This window comes from Eulemur rufifrons, chromosome 24 (assembly GCF_041146395.1).
Source record: "Eulemur rufifrons isolate Redbay chromosome 24, OSU_ERuf_1, whole genome shotgun sequence".
In the NCBI taxonomy this organism is placed as follows: Eukaryota; Metazoa; Chordata; class Mammalia; order Primates; family Lemuridae; genus Eulemur; species Eulemur rufifrons.
The window spans coordinates 11,631,089-11,645,175 of NC_091006.1; the positions used below are offsets into that span (position 1 = coordinate 11,631,089).

A 14,087-nucleotide genomic window follows, 5' to 3' on the forward strand; every position below is an offset into this window, starting at 1 on the left:
AGTGTCCCATAGGAGCCCTGGCACACAGGGTGGGCTCCCAGGACTCCACCAGCTGCCAGACACGGGGAGAGACCCCAGACTTCCTGGGCCCTGGCCGGGGGCTGGGATTGTGGTCTAAAGTGGCATTTGGCAAAATTGGGGACCTTCTTGGAAGAGACGGTAAGGATGGAGGGAACGAGGGAGGGAAGGAGGAAATGGGAGGGATTCCATGATCTTGCGCTCTTAGAATCATTACTTTGAGAATCTAGGCGTCAGAAATAGACTTTGGAAAGTGGAATCTTATTATGAATGCCAACACGTTGGAGTACATGCCAGAGTCCCAGAGTCTCAGAATTAACTTGGGCAGCCCAACAGCAGAGCTTCGGTCAAAGGATCCAAATGGGCTGGGCACGGTGGCCCACACCTATAATTCCAGCACTTAGGAAGACTAAGGCGAGAGGATCGCTTGAGGCCCGGAGTTTAAGACCAGCCTGGGCAACAGAACAAAACCCCATCTCTACAAAAAATAAAAAAATCAGCTGGGTGTGGCGGCACAAACTGGTAGTCCCAGCTACCTGGAAGGCTGAAGCAGGAAGATTGCTTGAGTCCAGAAGTTCAGGGTTACAGTGAACTATGATCGCACAACTGCACTCCAGCCTGGGTGACAGAGCGAGACCTTGTCTCATCCCCCCCCCCAAAACAATATAGTGTTGAATATCTCACATAATTTCTTAAATACTGCACTGAAAGTGAAAAACAGAATGGCTGTATGGGTACCTGGAGGATGGTTTCTACTGAATGCATATCGCTTTGGCTCCGTCGTAAAGTCAAAAAATCATTCAGCCGATCCATTGTAAGTCGGGGACGATCTGTATGTAAACATACAAAGGGACTTTGTTTATTGTAAAAAGTAATACGATAATAATAATGCTTGTCGTGATTATCTTTACCATTACCACTAAGTGTCCTTTAGTCTGCGGCTGGTTAGTAAGCATGACCTGTGCAGCCGGTGGACCACTTTTGAAGCTTTTGTGAAGAATTGTATTGGTGCGTGTACAGATAGGTGGATAGGAAAACAGATCTAAAACACATTAAGTGGAAAAGATGAAGAGATGGAACAGCGAGTGTTGAAAGCACCCATTTCGGGTTAAAATATTACAAAAGAAATGCCATAGACTGATAACGTCGCTGATGCACACAAAGTTTCCTGTTTCCTGGACTGTTTGTAATCAGAAGAGCTGGGCAGGGCGGGATCTGAGAGGGGAGAGAGAGGCAGCCTGGGGACAGTGATAACAGAGCTGGCACACATGTGACGCCACTGCGGGCCAGTGTTGCCTGGCTCTCCTGTTAACTCATTGAATTCTTACAACACCCTCTAAGGAACACCCTCTAAGGTAGGTCTATTATTATTCCGATTTTTTGGAGGCACAGAGAAGTTAGGTGATGTGCCCAATGTCACACAGCTGGTGGGGCGGGGGTTGAGTTTTTAAATCCTGCACTTGTTTGACTCTAGGGGTGGAAATAATATGAAAGCAGAGTGTCACACTCTAAACACACACATAAAGTGGCTTGGTCTCTTGTGCTACCTGGCAGGGCGGAGGGCTTGCGGAGGAGTGTCCCAACTTCCTCTCTGTCCTTCCTGTGTGTCAACACCAGCTGGAGCTCTGGGCAGTGCCAGCCAAGCCAGAAGAGTCAGCAGAGAGCCAGAGGGCCGGGCCACTCTGACATTGAGGTGGGGGGGGCGGGGACTCGGAATCGTGTCCTCCCCAAAGCTTCATTTACCCAAAGCCTTGTTCTGTGCCACATGCTTTCCACTTATTCATTGCCCCGGGCTCCCCAAACCCGTGAGGTTTGTTCACCTCGATGACTTTCATTTCTCTGATGAGGAAAGTGAGACAGTCAACCGCCAGTGTCTGTCACTCATGGTCACAGAGCTGAGGTCTGCTCAGGGCCACTGGCTACATTGCCTTCCAACTCCAGAGTCTAAGTGTTTGGGATCACAGTATTCTAGGGCATAGGGCTCCGCAGTGGCACTAACACAGTTTGAAACTCAGCTCTGTTGTCTACTTAGCTGAGTGATCTTAGGTAAGTTACTTAACTTCTCTGTGCTTCAGTTTGCTCCTCTGCGGAAGGAGTATAACAATAGTGTCAAATTCAGTCAGTCATAGACATTAAATGATACAATGTTTAAAGCTGCTTGGAGCAATGCCTGGCGCATAACACAAAGTGTTCACTACGCGATGGCTTGTCATAATGATAATGATAATAATGTTATTATTACTGCTATAATATGATAGATTATGTCACTTCTCTGCTCAGCACCCTCCGACAGCTCCCGTCTCATTTGAAATAAGAGATAAAGTCCTTAGGACACCCATATGGCCCCACGTGATCTTGCCCCTGATAACTCTGTTCTTACCTCCTACCTTCTCCCGCTCGCCTACTCCACGCCAGCCACACTGGCCTTCTTGCTGTTCCTTGAACATTATTATTACATCATGTCCCCATCCCTGGGGCTTTTGCACTGGCTGTTCTCTTTGCCTGGATGCCTCCCCCCATCTCCACACATCTCCCTCCTTCCATTCCTTTAGGCTTTTATGCAAATGGCACCTTCTCAGCGAAGCCTTCCCTGACCACTCATGTAAAATTCCAACACAGCTGGCTTCCTGTGCGATTTTTTTTCCCATACATTGTTCACCTTCTAAAATACCAAGGATTTTGTTTATTTATTTCTTTACCGTCCGACTCTTCCCACTGGAGTGCCAGCTTGTCTGCCTTGTCCCCTGCTGTGCCTCAGCACCTGGAACAGTACCTGGAACAGAAAAGGGCTCAGAAAGAGTGCTGAATGAATGAATGAATGACAGAGAATTCATTTTATTTTCCCTACTTTCTTAACATTATTATTACATTTTGTGTTTTTGTTTTATTTTATGTTTTTGGGACAGGGTCTCTGTCACCGAGGCTAGAGTGCAGTGGCATTATCATGGCTCACTGCAGCCTCAAACTCCTCGGCTCAATCGATCCTCCCACCTCAGCCTCCCAAGTAGCTGGGACTACAGGCACCATGCCTGGTTATCACTACTTTTTAAAATCGCTCTACGAGGATTCTAGAATGTTCTGTTTCTTGATCTGGGTGCTAGCTATACAGATGTGTTCAGGTTATAAAACCCAGTGAGCTGTCCCTTTTGTGACGTGTGCACTTTGCTTCTGCGTGTTTTACTATAACATGCAGACAGCAAAGTAATAGTTTATATAAACAAAGATGAAAAAATTGCTTTAGAGGTACCTTATCATTGCACCAAGATTAGAAAATACAGATGAAGGGGAACCAAGACAAATACCTTTGCTGTGAATACATATTTACCTTTTCCCTGTTTGATATTTTAGATATTTAATAATTTAAATTCTAGAGTTCCAGGTTGCTAACATGCTGGTGTTCTAACATTTTAATGTGCTAGAACTTCACTGTCCAATAAGTAGCCACTGGCCACGGTAGCTATTTAAATGAAGTAAAATCAATGAAAATGGAAAATTCAGTTCCTCGGTCGCACTTGCCGCATTTGAATAGCTAGCGGCCACATGTGGCTGGCAGCTGGCACATTGGACAGCACAGATAGAGAGCATTGCAAGTCCTGTTGGACACCGCTGCCCTAGAACTCCAAATAATACGTGGCTAGGGTTCTAATAGTTTAATATTTTGGAATTCCAAGATTTTTATCAAGATAGAGTTCTAACGTCGGAATATTCTAGAATTCCGGGATGCTCATGAGCTTGTGTTCTAACTTCAGCACTCCAGAGTTCCAGTGCTCTGATGTGCTGCAGTTCTAGCATCATACTATTCCAGTCTGCAAGGTGCTGACGGGCTGGGCTGCCGACACCCCAGGGCTCCCAGGGCCTTAGCATCTCCTTCACTGGGTCTTCGTCCTGTTTCTTTCCTGTCCAGGCATCTGGGGCCTGAATGGAGAACACGTCTTTCAGCTACGAGTACGGGGATTACAGCGACACTGGGGATCTCCCCGTGGACTGCCCGGATGGCGCCTGCCACTCCATCGGCTCGCTCCGTGTGGCCTCGCTGGTACTGTATGCTGCTGTCTTCCTGGTGGGGGTGCCAGGCAATGCCATCGTGGCCTGGGTGGCCGGGAAGGAGGCCCGCCAGAGGGTCAGTGCCACCTGGCTGCTACACCTGGCCGCAGCGGATCTGCTCTGCTGTGTGTCTCTCCCCATCCTGGCGGTGCCCATTGCCGGCAGGGGCCACTGGCCATATGGGGCAGTGGGCTGTCGGGTGCTGCCCTCGGTCATCCTGCTGTCCATGTACGCCAGCGTCCTGCTCCTGGCTGCTCTCAGCGCTGACTTCTGCCTGCTGGCGTTCAGGCCCACCCGGTGGGCAGCGGCTCAGCAGACACGGGGGGTGCAGGTGGCCTGTGTGGCAGCCTGGATGCTGGCCTTGCTGCTCACTGTGCCCTCTGCTGTCTACCGCCGGCTGCACCAGGAGCACTTCCCTCCCCGGCTGGAGTGTGTGGTGGACTATGGTGGCTCAGCCAGGACCGAGGTCGCAGTGGCTGTCACCCGTTTTATTTTTGGCTTCTTGGGGCCTCTGGTGGTGGTGGCCAGCTGCCACGGTGCCCTCCTGTGCCACGCCGCCCAACGCCGTTGGCCACTGGGCACGGCCGTCGTGGTGGGGTTTTTCGTTTGCTGGGCTCCCTATCACTTCCTGGGACTGATATTCGCCATGGCTGCCCGGAACTCTGCGCTCCTGGCCCAAGCCCTGCGGGCCGATCCGCTGGTCGTGGGCCTTGCCCTGGCTCACAGCTGCCTCAATCCTGTGCTCTTCCTGTATTTCGGGAGGGCTCAACTCCACTGGTCACTGCCCGCTGCATGTCACTGGGCCCTGAGGGAGTCCCAGGACAAGGATGAAAGTGTGGCCAGCAAGAAATCCACCAGCCATGACCTGGTCTCAGAGATGGAATTGTAGGCTAGAGGCACACTTGCTTGTATGCTCCTACCCCATTTCACAAAACGGGCTTCAGGCATAGCTGGATCCAGGAGCTCACTAATGTCTTCATTTTATTCCTTCATTCATTCAACAAACATCCATTATGCACCCGCAAGGCCCGGTTATAGGCACTGGCCATATAGCAGTGACCAACACAGACACAAACCCTGCCCTCAGGGGCTGACATTCTAGTGGAGAAAAACAGACAATAAACAAAGGAATATAGAGTATGTCAAATGGTGATAAGTGCTAAAAAACCTAAGGGGATAGAGCAGGCTGGGTGGGGGAGGGGAGGGTTTAGCCAGGAGAGGCCCCTTGGGTAAGGTGATGTTTGAGCCAGAACCTGAAGAAAGGACAGGAGTCATGCTTAAATTTGGGTGAGGGGCGTTCCAAGCAGAGGGAACAGCAAGAGCAAAGGCCCCGGGGCAGGAGGTACTTGACGTTTTCCAGGAACAGTGACGAGGCTGGCACGAGTGAAGCAGAGTGAGCGAGGGGGAGAGTGGTGTGAGACAAAGTGGGGGGCAGATTTGTAAAGTCTTCTAGGCCATAGCACATTTGGGGGCCCATGGAAGGGTTCTGAGCTATGGTTACCAGACAAAATGCAAGATTCTCAGTAAAAACTTAAGCTTCAGATAAACAACAACACATGTTTTAGTGTTACAATGTCCCAAATAATCGCATGGGATATACTTACACCAAAAAATTGTTGTTGTTTATCTGAAATCTGGGCCTTCTGTAATTTGTGTGTGTGCTAAATCAGGCGACCCTATTCTGAGCATAGGGATGTCTTGGTCTGACTTAGATTTTTTTTTTTTTTTTTTTTGAGACAGAGTCTCCCTCTGTTGTCCCAGCTAGAGTGCCATGGCATCAGTCCAGCTCACAGCAACCTCAAACTCCTGGGCTCAAGCGATCCTCCTGCCTCAGCCTCCCGAGTAGCTGGGGCACCCACATCCACACAGGCACCCACCACTGTGCCCAGATTCTTTTTTCTTTCAGAAATATTTTTAGCAGTCCCCTTTATTTTTACGCAAACAGTGTTGGGTATGTTGGAAAATTCTTTATGACTACTTTGCTACTTTAAAAAGTAAACTCTAGAACACTGAACTTCCACGTGTACCTTATGGTGTTGCTTTCCTATATTGAAGAGGATTCACTTTTCTATTCATTTGGTCATTCATTCAACAAACATTTCGCGACCGTATACCCACATCAGGCCCTGGGGTGGACGCGGGGGAACAAAGGATGACCAAGACAGAAATGGCCCCTGCTGGGAGCTGGCGGCTTGACTTGGATTATTTATTAGTAAATTATACATTAATAGAGTGATCACGGGACTGTTTTAATAGTGGCTGGGCTCCGGCGACCTCTCTTGAGGTAAAACCCCAGCGTCCTAGCGATCGATCACACGGTGCAAGTGGCCGTACCTCGGGGAGGAGGGGGCGGGGCCGGGGAGGCGGGGCTTGCATGTCTCCACCGCAACGCTTCCACGGGCCTCTAGAGGGCGCAGAGTCACTTGAGGCTCCGCCCAAAGCGAGGCGGGGCGGGAGCGTACTGTGCGCAGGCGTAAGGTGGGTCTTGGGCAGCCCTTGGCTCCCGACTGGCTCCTCCGTCGGCGGCGGGGCGGGGTCAGGCCGTAGAGCGGCGTGCGCAGGCGCAGGACTGGCTACGGACGCGAGAGGGGCCTCTTGGGACCGGAAGTTGAGGCGTTCGCGACGGTTAGTGAGGTGAGGGAGGTGGGGCGGACGCAGAGACGGGGACGGTGGGGGTCGGTGTTGGACCGCGTGGGAGGTGATCGAGAAGCGAGCCCAGGAGCGAGGGATATTATCAGATGAGAGGAAATGTGGAAGGGAGCCGAAGGGCGGTTAGAAGCGGACGGAGATGGATCCTGAGCGTCTCTGAGACAACCTGGGGGACAGAGAAGTCCCAGACGAATGGAGGCACTAGAAGAAGCTTAGAGAAACTGAGGGGCCGAAAGATGGGGAGCATGAGAGAGGAGGAAAGCTGAAAGCTAGGGAGACCGTGGGCAAGAGGCTGATGGGTTCCGCCGAGAAAGGCTCACAGAGAACACGAGGTCAAGAGGTGTGGTCACACCACGTGGAGGGAAATGTAGAACGGGTAGCTTGGACACTAGGGTACAGAAATTGACGAGGGGAACGATTTGTTCTAATTTAAAAAAAATTGATAAAGGTTTATTGGAAGTAAAATGTGAGGTCGATTGGGGAGACACACCAGCAAAGTGGGCGTGTTCCCAGAACGATTTAAATGGAGAAGCAAGACACTGATGGATAAGGATGGAGACAGTGAAATAGGGAGAACCCGACAAAGACGGTGGCGAATCTTGCGAAAAATGGAGAAGGGAGGAAGTGGAATCCAAATCTCTAGATTTGAATTCTTTATCTGCCACTTACTACTTACCTGACGTCTTTATGGCTCAGTGAAATAGGGAGCTTTGTAGCACCTTCTCAGGGTTGTGAGAAAAGTGTGATGTGTACATACATAGGATTTAGAACACACACATGTGTAAGCAAGTAAGTAGGCGCTGGTTATTAAAGCTTCAGACGATTGGGAGACAAAGTATTAGATGGAGAAATGGAGGGAGACAAAAATGGAGAACCAGAAAAAAAGATTTGAAAGAAAAGGAGAAAGAGATGGAGAAAGACAACTGGAGAACTGAAAAGGGATGAAGAGAGAGACAGTTGGGTGACAGAGAAAATCATACTGAAAAATAGACTCAGATGAATGAAGAGGGATGAGACCAGACTAGGAAAGGGAAGAGAAATGAGGGTGGTGGGCAAGATGGACTGAAAGAGAAGGGGAGGCTTGAAGATGAAGAGCCCAGGAGGAGAGAGGGAAACAAACCCACAAATGGCCACGGCCTAGGAGAAATAGGCCGAGAGATGGTGAGAAACACAGAAACTAGAAGATCTAGACAATCTAAAAGCCGAAGAGACTCTTTGAGAGGCACGGGATGCTCTCAGTTGACCCCAGCATGTGTGGGCAGTTTGTAGCCTGAAAGGAACGCTCTGCTTTTCGTTGTCCCTGTCCTTTGCTGTGAATCATTGGCTCATGTCACGGTAGCCCTCCAAGGCCTTCTCATTCTCCCTCCTAGAACAGGAAGGTGATGCCTCCTTAGCCTCAGCCAGCCCAGGTGTTTAGCAGGAAGTGATGTGCACTCCCCATAGGCTGCTGTTTCGGTGGGAAACAACTCTGCCAGTTCGCAAGTTCTTCCTCACTGGAGACCTGAAGCCTGTACCTGGCTCTAGTAACTTCCAGGGTTTGCCTGAGTGTCCCCCTCCCCCCTGCCACCCCGCCTCTCGCCAACCCCCTTCCCCAGAGATTCAATCTCTGAACTGTTCCATGATGGCCCTTGAGAAATTGAAGGCAGAGTAGGTGGAGCATTGCTAATACCATTAAGAAGGGGAATTGTGGCCTTGTGAGTGGAATTTTTTCCATATTATATACCACAGTTCGTCCCGCTGTTTTCCCCATGTTTGTCATCTCTTGTGGTAGGAGAAAAACTAGTTACTATTTAGCTTCTTTGTACCAGGCTAGGTGATAAACATTGCAATGGTTTGAGATTGGATATTGTCTCGTTTTTTTTTTTCTGTTGTTGTTTTTTTTTAAATAGAGACAGGGTCTTGCTCTGTCACCCAGGCTGGAGTGTAGTGGTGTGATATCATAGCTCACTTTACCCCTGAAGTCCTGGGCACAAATGATCCTCCTACCTCAGCCTCCTGAGTAGCTGGGACTACAGGTGTGCACCACCATGCCCAGCTAATTTTTCTTATTTTTATGTAGAGGTGGGTCTTGCTGTGTTGCCCTGGCTAGTCTGGAACTCCTGGCCTCAAGTGATCCTCCTGCCTTGGCCTTCCAGAGTGCTAGGATTATAGGCATGAGCCAGTGTGCCTGGCCTGTCTCCATTTTATAGATGAAGAAAACCATCCCAAGTTAATTTTCCAGTGGGCATACACCTAGTAAATGTTGAAGCTGAGATTCAGTCCCAGATCTGCCTGATTCCAAGGCCTTTACCAAGAAAGGCTTTGAACCCTTTTAAGATTATAAACCCCTTTAAGAATCTGAGTGATGGACTCCCCTCCAGAAAGTTGCACATTGAGGGTATGCTCTTTATTAGTTAGGAGTTTTTCAGCTGAAAGTCAAATGCCCAACTTTAAGCAAAAAGGCATTTTCTTGTGTAGCTGAGAGGGGAACTAAGCCTTAGGCACTAAATGATGCTGCCAAGCTTCTGCCCCCTCCGTCGTTCTCCTTTCTCCCCGTAGTTGCACAGTAGCCATGTTTGGGTGTGCCTCACTGTGCCCATGTGCAGGCTTTTCTCTAGGGTAGGTTTCTAGGAAAGACTGTATGATGTTCCAGAACTACTGCAAACTGCTCCGGTTTATATCAAACTTGTCACAATAAAGTGAGAGCTTTTTTCTCCTAGTAACCAATCGAAATTCCAAAGAACACTGATTGGTGCTGCTTGGGTCATGTGTCCACTCCCCAGGCCAGTCACTGGTTAAAGGGGGAGTAGGATACGCTGAATGGCTAGGCCTTTGTCACTTTCCCAAAGAGTAGGGGTTCCCTGGCTTAAAGACCCTCAGAACTGTGTGGAATTGAGGAAGGGTGGTTCTCCAAAGGAAGGTGGATACTGTTCTCAGAAAAGGGGTAAAGGGTTGTGCCAGGTAGGCAAAAGTAATACTTACATAACACTTGCAAAATTTCGAATTTATTTATTTAGAGACAGGGTCTTGCCCTGCTACCTGGGCTGGAGTGCAGTGGCATGATCAGAGCTCACTGCAACCTCAGTCTCCTGGCCTCAAGCGATACCCCTGCCTCAGTCTCTCAAGTAGCTGGGACTAAAGGTGTTTGCCACTGTGCCTGGCTAATTTCTTATTTTTATTTTTTTTGTAGAGACGGAGTCTCACTCTTGTTAGGCTGGTTTAGAACTCCTGGCCTCAAGCGATCCTCACACCTTGGCCTCCCGAATTGTTGGGATTACAGGCGTGAGCCATTACACGCAGCCAAAATTTTGCATTTAATCTCAATGCTCTGAAGCTTTGTGAGCCCCAGGTTCAGAACCCTTGCCTTATTCTTTTCATTATATCCCGCCTCTCTCGTGTTATTTCCTCTTACAGCAAAGTTCTACTGTTTATTGGCCACGCGACCCATACTCCTCTTTTAGGTGTCAGGTCAAACGTCCCCTCCTTTGGGATCCTTCCTTGACCCCCAGGCATGGGCAGGCACCTTCTTTGGACTCCATGGCTCCCGTCACTGGGTTGTCAGTCTGGGAGTGTGGTTGTCAGTCTGGGAGTGTGTGTCTCTTTCGCGTGACCGTGGCCGTCTGTGAGAACTCAGGAGGTCTTATTCTTTATCTCCTTTTCCTAGTCCAGTGCTTGAGAAACAGCAGGCTTTTAACAGATATTTCTAAAAATGATTGAATGTCTTCTGTTCTCTTTCCCAAGCATCCAGAGCCTGAAAACCCAGTATAAACTTGTGCCCATCCCAGAGGTCACTACAGGAGTTATGAGGTATATGCTGTGCAGCGCCAGCTCAGCCAGGCCCCTGGCCACTTAGCCCTGTCATCCACGGTGGTCCTGTACTGTGAACGAGGAGGAAAATTAACTTTTTGAAGAGAAAGTAATTCCTTATCTCAGGCACTGGCTTCCTACTCTGGAGGTGGGGGATAGATAAGCTATTTTGTCCAGGTGACCGGAACTTGGGCCACATTGGTGGTAGCATTGTGACTAGCAACATGCCTCCTCCCCGAACGAGGGAGGGTAGGGATCACCGAGACCACCGCCAGGCTCCCAGTGAGGAAAAGGCCCTGGAGAAATGGGACTGGAATTGTCCAGAGACGCGTCGCCTCTTGGAAGATGCCTTCTTCGGTGAAGAGGGTTGTATCCGTCAGGGTTCTGAGGAGTGCCAGAAGTTTTGGACCTTCTTTGAACGCCTGCAGAGATTCCAGAATCTCAAGACCTCCAGGAAGGAGGAGAAAGACCCCGGGCATCCCAAGCACAGTATCCCAGCCCTGGCTGACCTACCTCGCACTTACGACCCTCGGTACCGCATCAACCTCTCTGTCCTCGGTCCTGACGTGCGGGGCTCTCGGGGGCCGGGCGGGCGCCTGCCCCCAGAGAGAGTGTCTGAGTTCCGCCGAGCCCTGTTGCACTACCTGGACTTTGGCCAGAAGCAGGTGTTTGGGCGGCTGGCCAAACTGCAGCGTGAGCGGGCAGCACTTCCCATCGCCCAGTATGGGACCCGCATCCTGAAGACGCTCAAGAAGCATCAGGTGGTGGTGGTGGCTGGTGACACGGGCTGTGGCAAGTCCACTCAGGTGCCCCAGTACCTGCTGGCTGCCGGCTTCAGTCACGTGGCATGTACCCAGCCCCGGCGAATCGCCTGCATCTCGCTGGCCAAGCGTGTTGGCTTTGAGAGCCTCAGTCAGTACGGCTCGCAGGTGAGTGCGACATGCCAGGTTTCCGATTTTTCCAGCGTGACCTTGGGGAATAGGTTGCTTGTCCACATGGCAGTTTCAGAAAAGTTAAGCACTTATCCTTTGACCCAGAAGTGATTCTTCTAGAACTTTATCTACAGATTGGTTTCTATATGAGCCAGATGACAAAGGTGCTAGCATTACCAGGATAGCAATTTCACAGCCAAAACTGGAAATGTCCTAAATGTTTATCAATCTTTTTTTTTTTTTCCTTTAAAGAGATAGGGTCTTGCTCTGTCACCCAAGCTGGCCTGCAGTGGCCTAGCTCACAGCAACCTCAAACTCCTGGGCTTAAGCGATCCTACTGCCTCAGCCTCCCGAGTAGCTGGGACTACAGGCGTGCACCACCATGCCCAACAAAAAGCATTTAGAGTAGTTCCTGGCACATAGTAAGGGAGAAGGTTAATTACAAAGAAAGGTTAATTATTGTTATTATAATTAATATATATACACCAGGCACTGTGCCAGATACTTTATGTGCATTATCACATGGAATTCTCACAGCACTTAGGAGAAAAAAATAGGTCTCTAAGGGATGCCATTGCTTGCCCAATGTCGCAGAGCTGAGATTCAAACTCAGGCCCGTTGGACTGCGGAGTCTGATGCAGAGGCATGGCATTTGCTCAGATTTTCTGTTTGGGCAGGGTGGGGGGCTAGTGCCCAGGCTCTGGGTCCTCTCCTGACAGCACTCTGGGCCTTCCTCACGCCCTAGGTTGGCTACCAGATCCGCTTTGAGAGCACGCGTTCGGCAGCCACCAAGATTGTGTTCCTGACAGTTGGGCTGCTTCTGCGGCAAATCCAGCGGGAGCCCAGCCTGCCCCAGTACGAGGTCCTGATCGTGGATGAAGTCCACGAGCGGCACCTCCACAACGACTTCCTGCTGGGTGTCCTCCGGCGCCTGCTGCCCAAGCGGCCTGACCTCAAGGTCATCCTCATGTCGGCCACCATCAACATCTCGCTCTTCTCCAGCTACTTCGGTGATGCCCCTGTGGTGCAGGTGCCTGGCCGGCTCTTCCCCATCACGGTGAGTGCTTCCTCCTCCCACTCAGAGCTCCCACCTGGTCTCTGCATGTCTCAGTCCATTTAGTGTTGCTATAAAGGAATAACCGAGACAGGGTCATTTATAAAGGAGAGAGGTTTATTAGGTCACGGTTCTGCAGGCTGTAGAAGCAGCATGATGCTGGCATCTACTTGGCTTTCTGGTTAGGGCCTCAGACTGCTTCCACTTGCAGCGGAAGGTAGAGAGGAACTGGCTTGTGCAGAGATCACATTGTCGGGGAGGAAGCAAGAGAGGGGAGGGGAGTGCAGGTTCTGTTTAGTAACCATCTTTCAGGGGAACTAATAGATCAAGAACCCACGTACCTTGAGGGTGGCACCAAGCCTTTCATGAGGGATCCTCCTGCATGACCCAAACATTTTCCACTGGGCCTCACCTCAAACACTGGGGATCAGATTTCATCATGAGGTTTGGAGGGTCAAATATCAAAACCATAGCACTGGCCAAACCTGGGCATTCTCTTCTCTCTACTGCTATATTTTGCATCTCTTCTATTAAGGACATTCTCTCTTTTTTTGAAGCTGTCATTTTTTCTGAGCATTTACAATGTGCCAGGTAGGGTGCTAAGTGCTTGTTAAGAGTAAAAGCTAAATTGCTATAACAAAAAAACCTAAAAATATAAGGGCTCAAATAAGATAAAAATTTATTTCTCTTATGTAAGAGTCCAGCCAGTCCAGGCTGGTGAGCAGCTCTCTTCCATGTGGTCATTCAGGGACCCAGGCTCCTTTTCCTTTATTGCTAGTCTACCATCTCATAGGGCAGGATTTCTTAAAGCCAGCAGTATTGAAATTTTGGGCTGGATGATTCTTTTCTCCCATTTATTTTTTATTTTTATATATTCATGTGGGTATAAGTGAAATTTTTTTACATTGATATAATGCATCGTGATGAAGTCAGGGCCTTCAGAGCATGTGTCACTGAAGCAACACACATTGTACCCACCAAGCAACCTCCCACCATTATCCAAGTCTCCATTGTTCCACACTCTGCTCCCACGTGTACACATTATTTAGCTCCTGCTTATGAGAATGTGCAGTATCTGTCTTTCTGTGTCTGAGTTGTTTCATTCAAGATAATGGCCTCCAGTTCCACCCGTGTTGCTGCAAAAGACATGATTTCATTCTTTTTTATAGCTGCATAGTATTCCGTGGTGTGTATATACCACATTTTCTTTATCTAGTCCTCCATTGCTGGGCATTGAGGTTGATTCCGTGTCTTTGCTATTGTGAATAGTCCTGTGATACACATAACGAGTGCAGGTATCTTTTTTATATATTGATTTCCTTTGGATAGAAGGGCTGGAGAATTCTCTGTGGTCAGGGCTCTCCTGTGTATTGTAGGGTATTTAGCAGCTCCCCTGGCCACTGGATGCTAGTAGCATTCTCGTCCTCCAGTTGTAACAACCAAAAATGTCTCCAGACGTTGCCACATATTCCTCTGGTGGAGAATACTGTCCTAGGAAGTGTCCTCATCCATATGGGAGAAACTTGCAGGAAGGACTTCATTGTCCCTATGGTTTCCAGTTCTAAATGTCCGTCAATCTGTCTTCCAAGCAGCCATACAAAAAG

The 14,087-nt window shown here is 49.4% G+C and overlaps 2 protein-coding genes across 2 annotated transcripts in view; both read left to right on the top strand.

Annotated features, from left to right (window-relative positions):
- C5AR2 (complement C5a receptor 2) lies at positions 1–5,033 on the top strand. The gene is made up of 2 exons (XM_069457164.1): positions 1–159; positions 3,923–5,033. Exon 2 carries the CDS (start codon positions 3,938–3,940, stop codon positions 4,949–4,951), a length of 1,014 nt encoding a protein of 337 aa, XP_069313265.1. The 5' UTR covers positions 1–159; positions 3,923–3,937; the 3' UTR covers positions 4,952–5,033.
- DHX34 (DExH-box helicase 34) overlaps positions 4,030–14,087 on the top strand; it is a 26,715-nt gene continuing 16,657 nt past the window's right edge. Inside the window, exons 1-3 of the mRNA XM_069457163.1 lie at positions 4,030–4,054; positions 10,432–11,426; positions 12,175–12,486. Of these exons, the coding sequence (XP_069313264.1) occupies positions 10,722–11,426; positions 12,175–12,486 (1,017 nt within the window). The 5' untranslated portion in view covers positions 4,030–4,054; positions 10,432–10,721. The remainder of the gene's footprint in view (positions 4,055–10,431; positions 11,427–12,174; positions 12,487–14,087) is intronic.

Coding starts and splice junctions, on each gene's coding strand:
- C5AR2 (XM_069457164.1), top strand. CDS start 3,938: ATGGAGAACACGTCTTTCAGCTACGAGTACGGGGATTACAGCGACACT.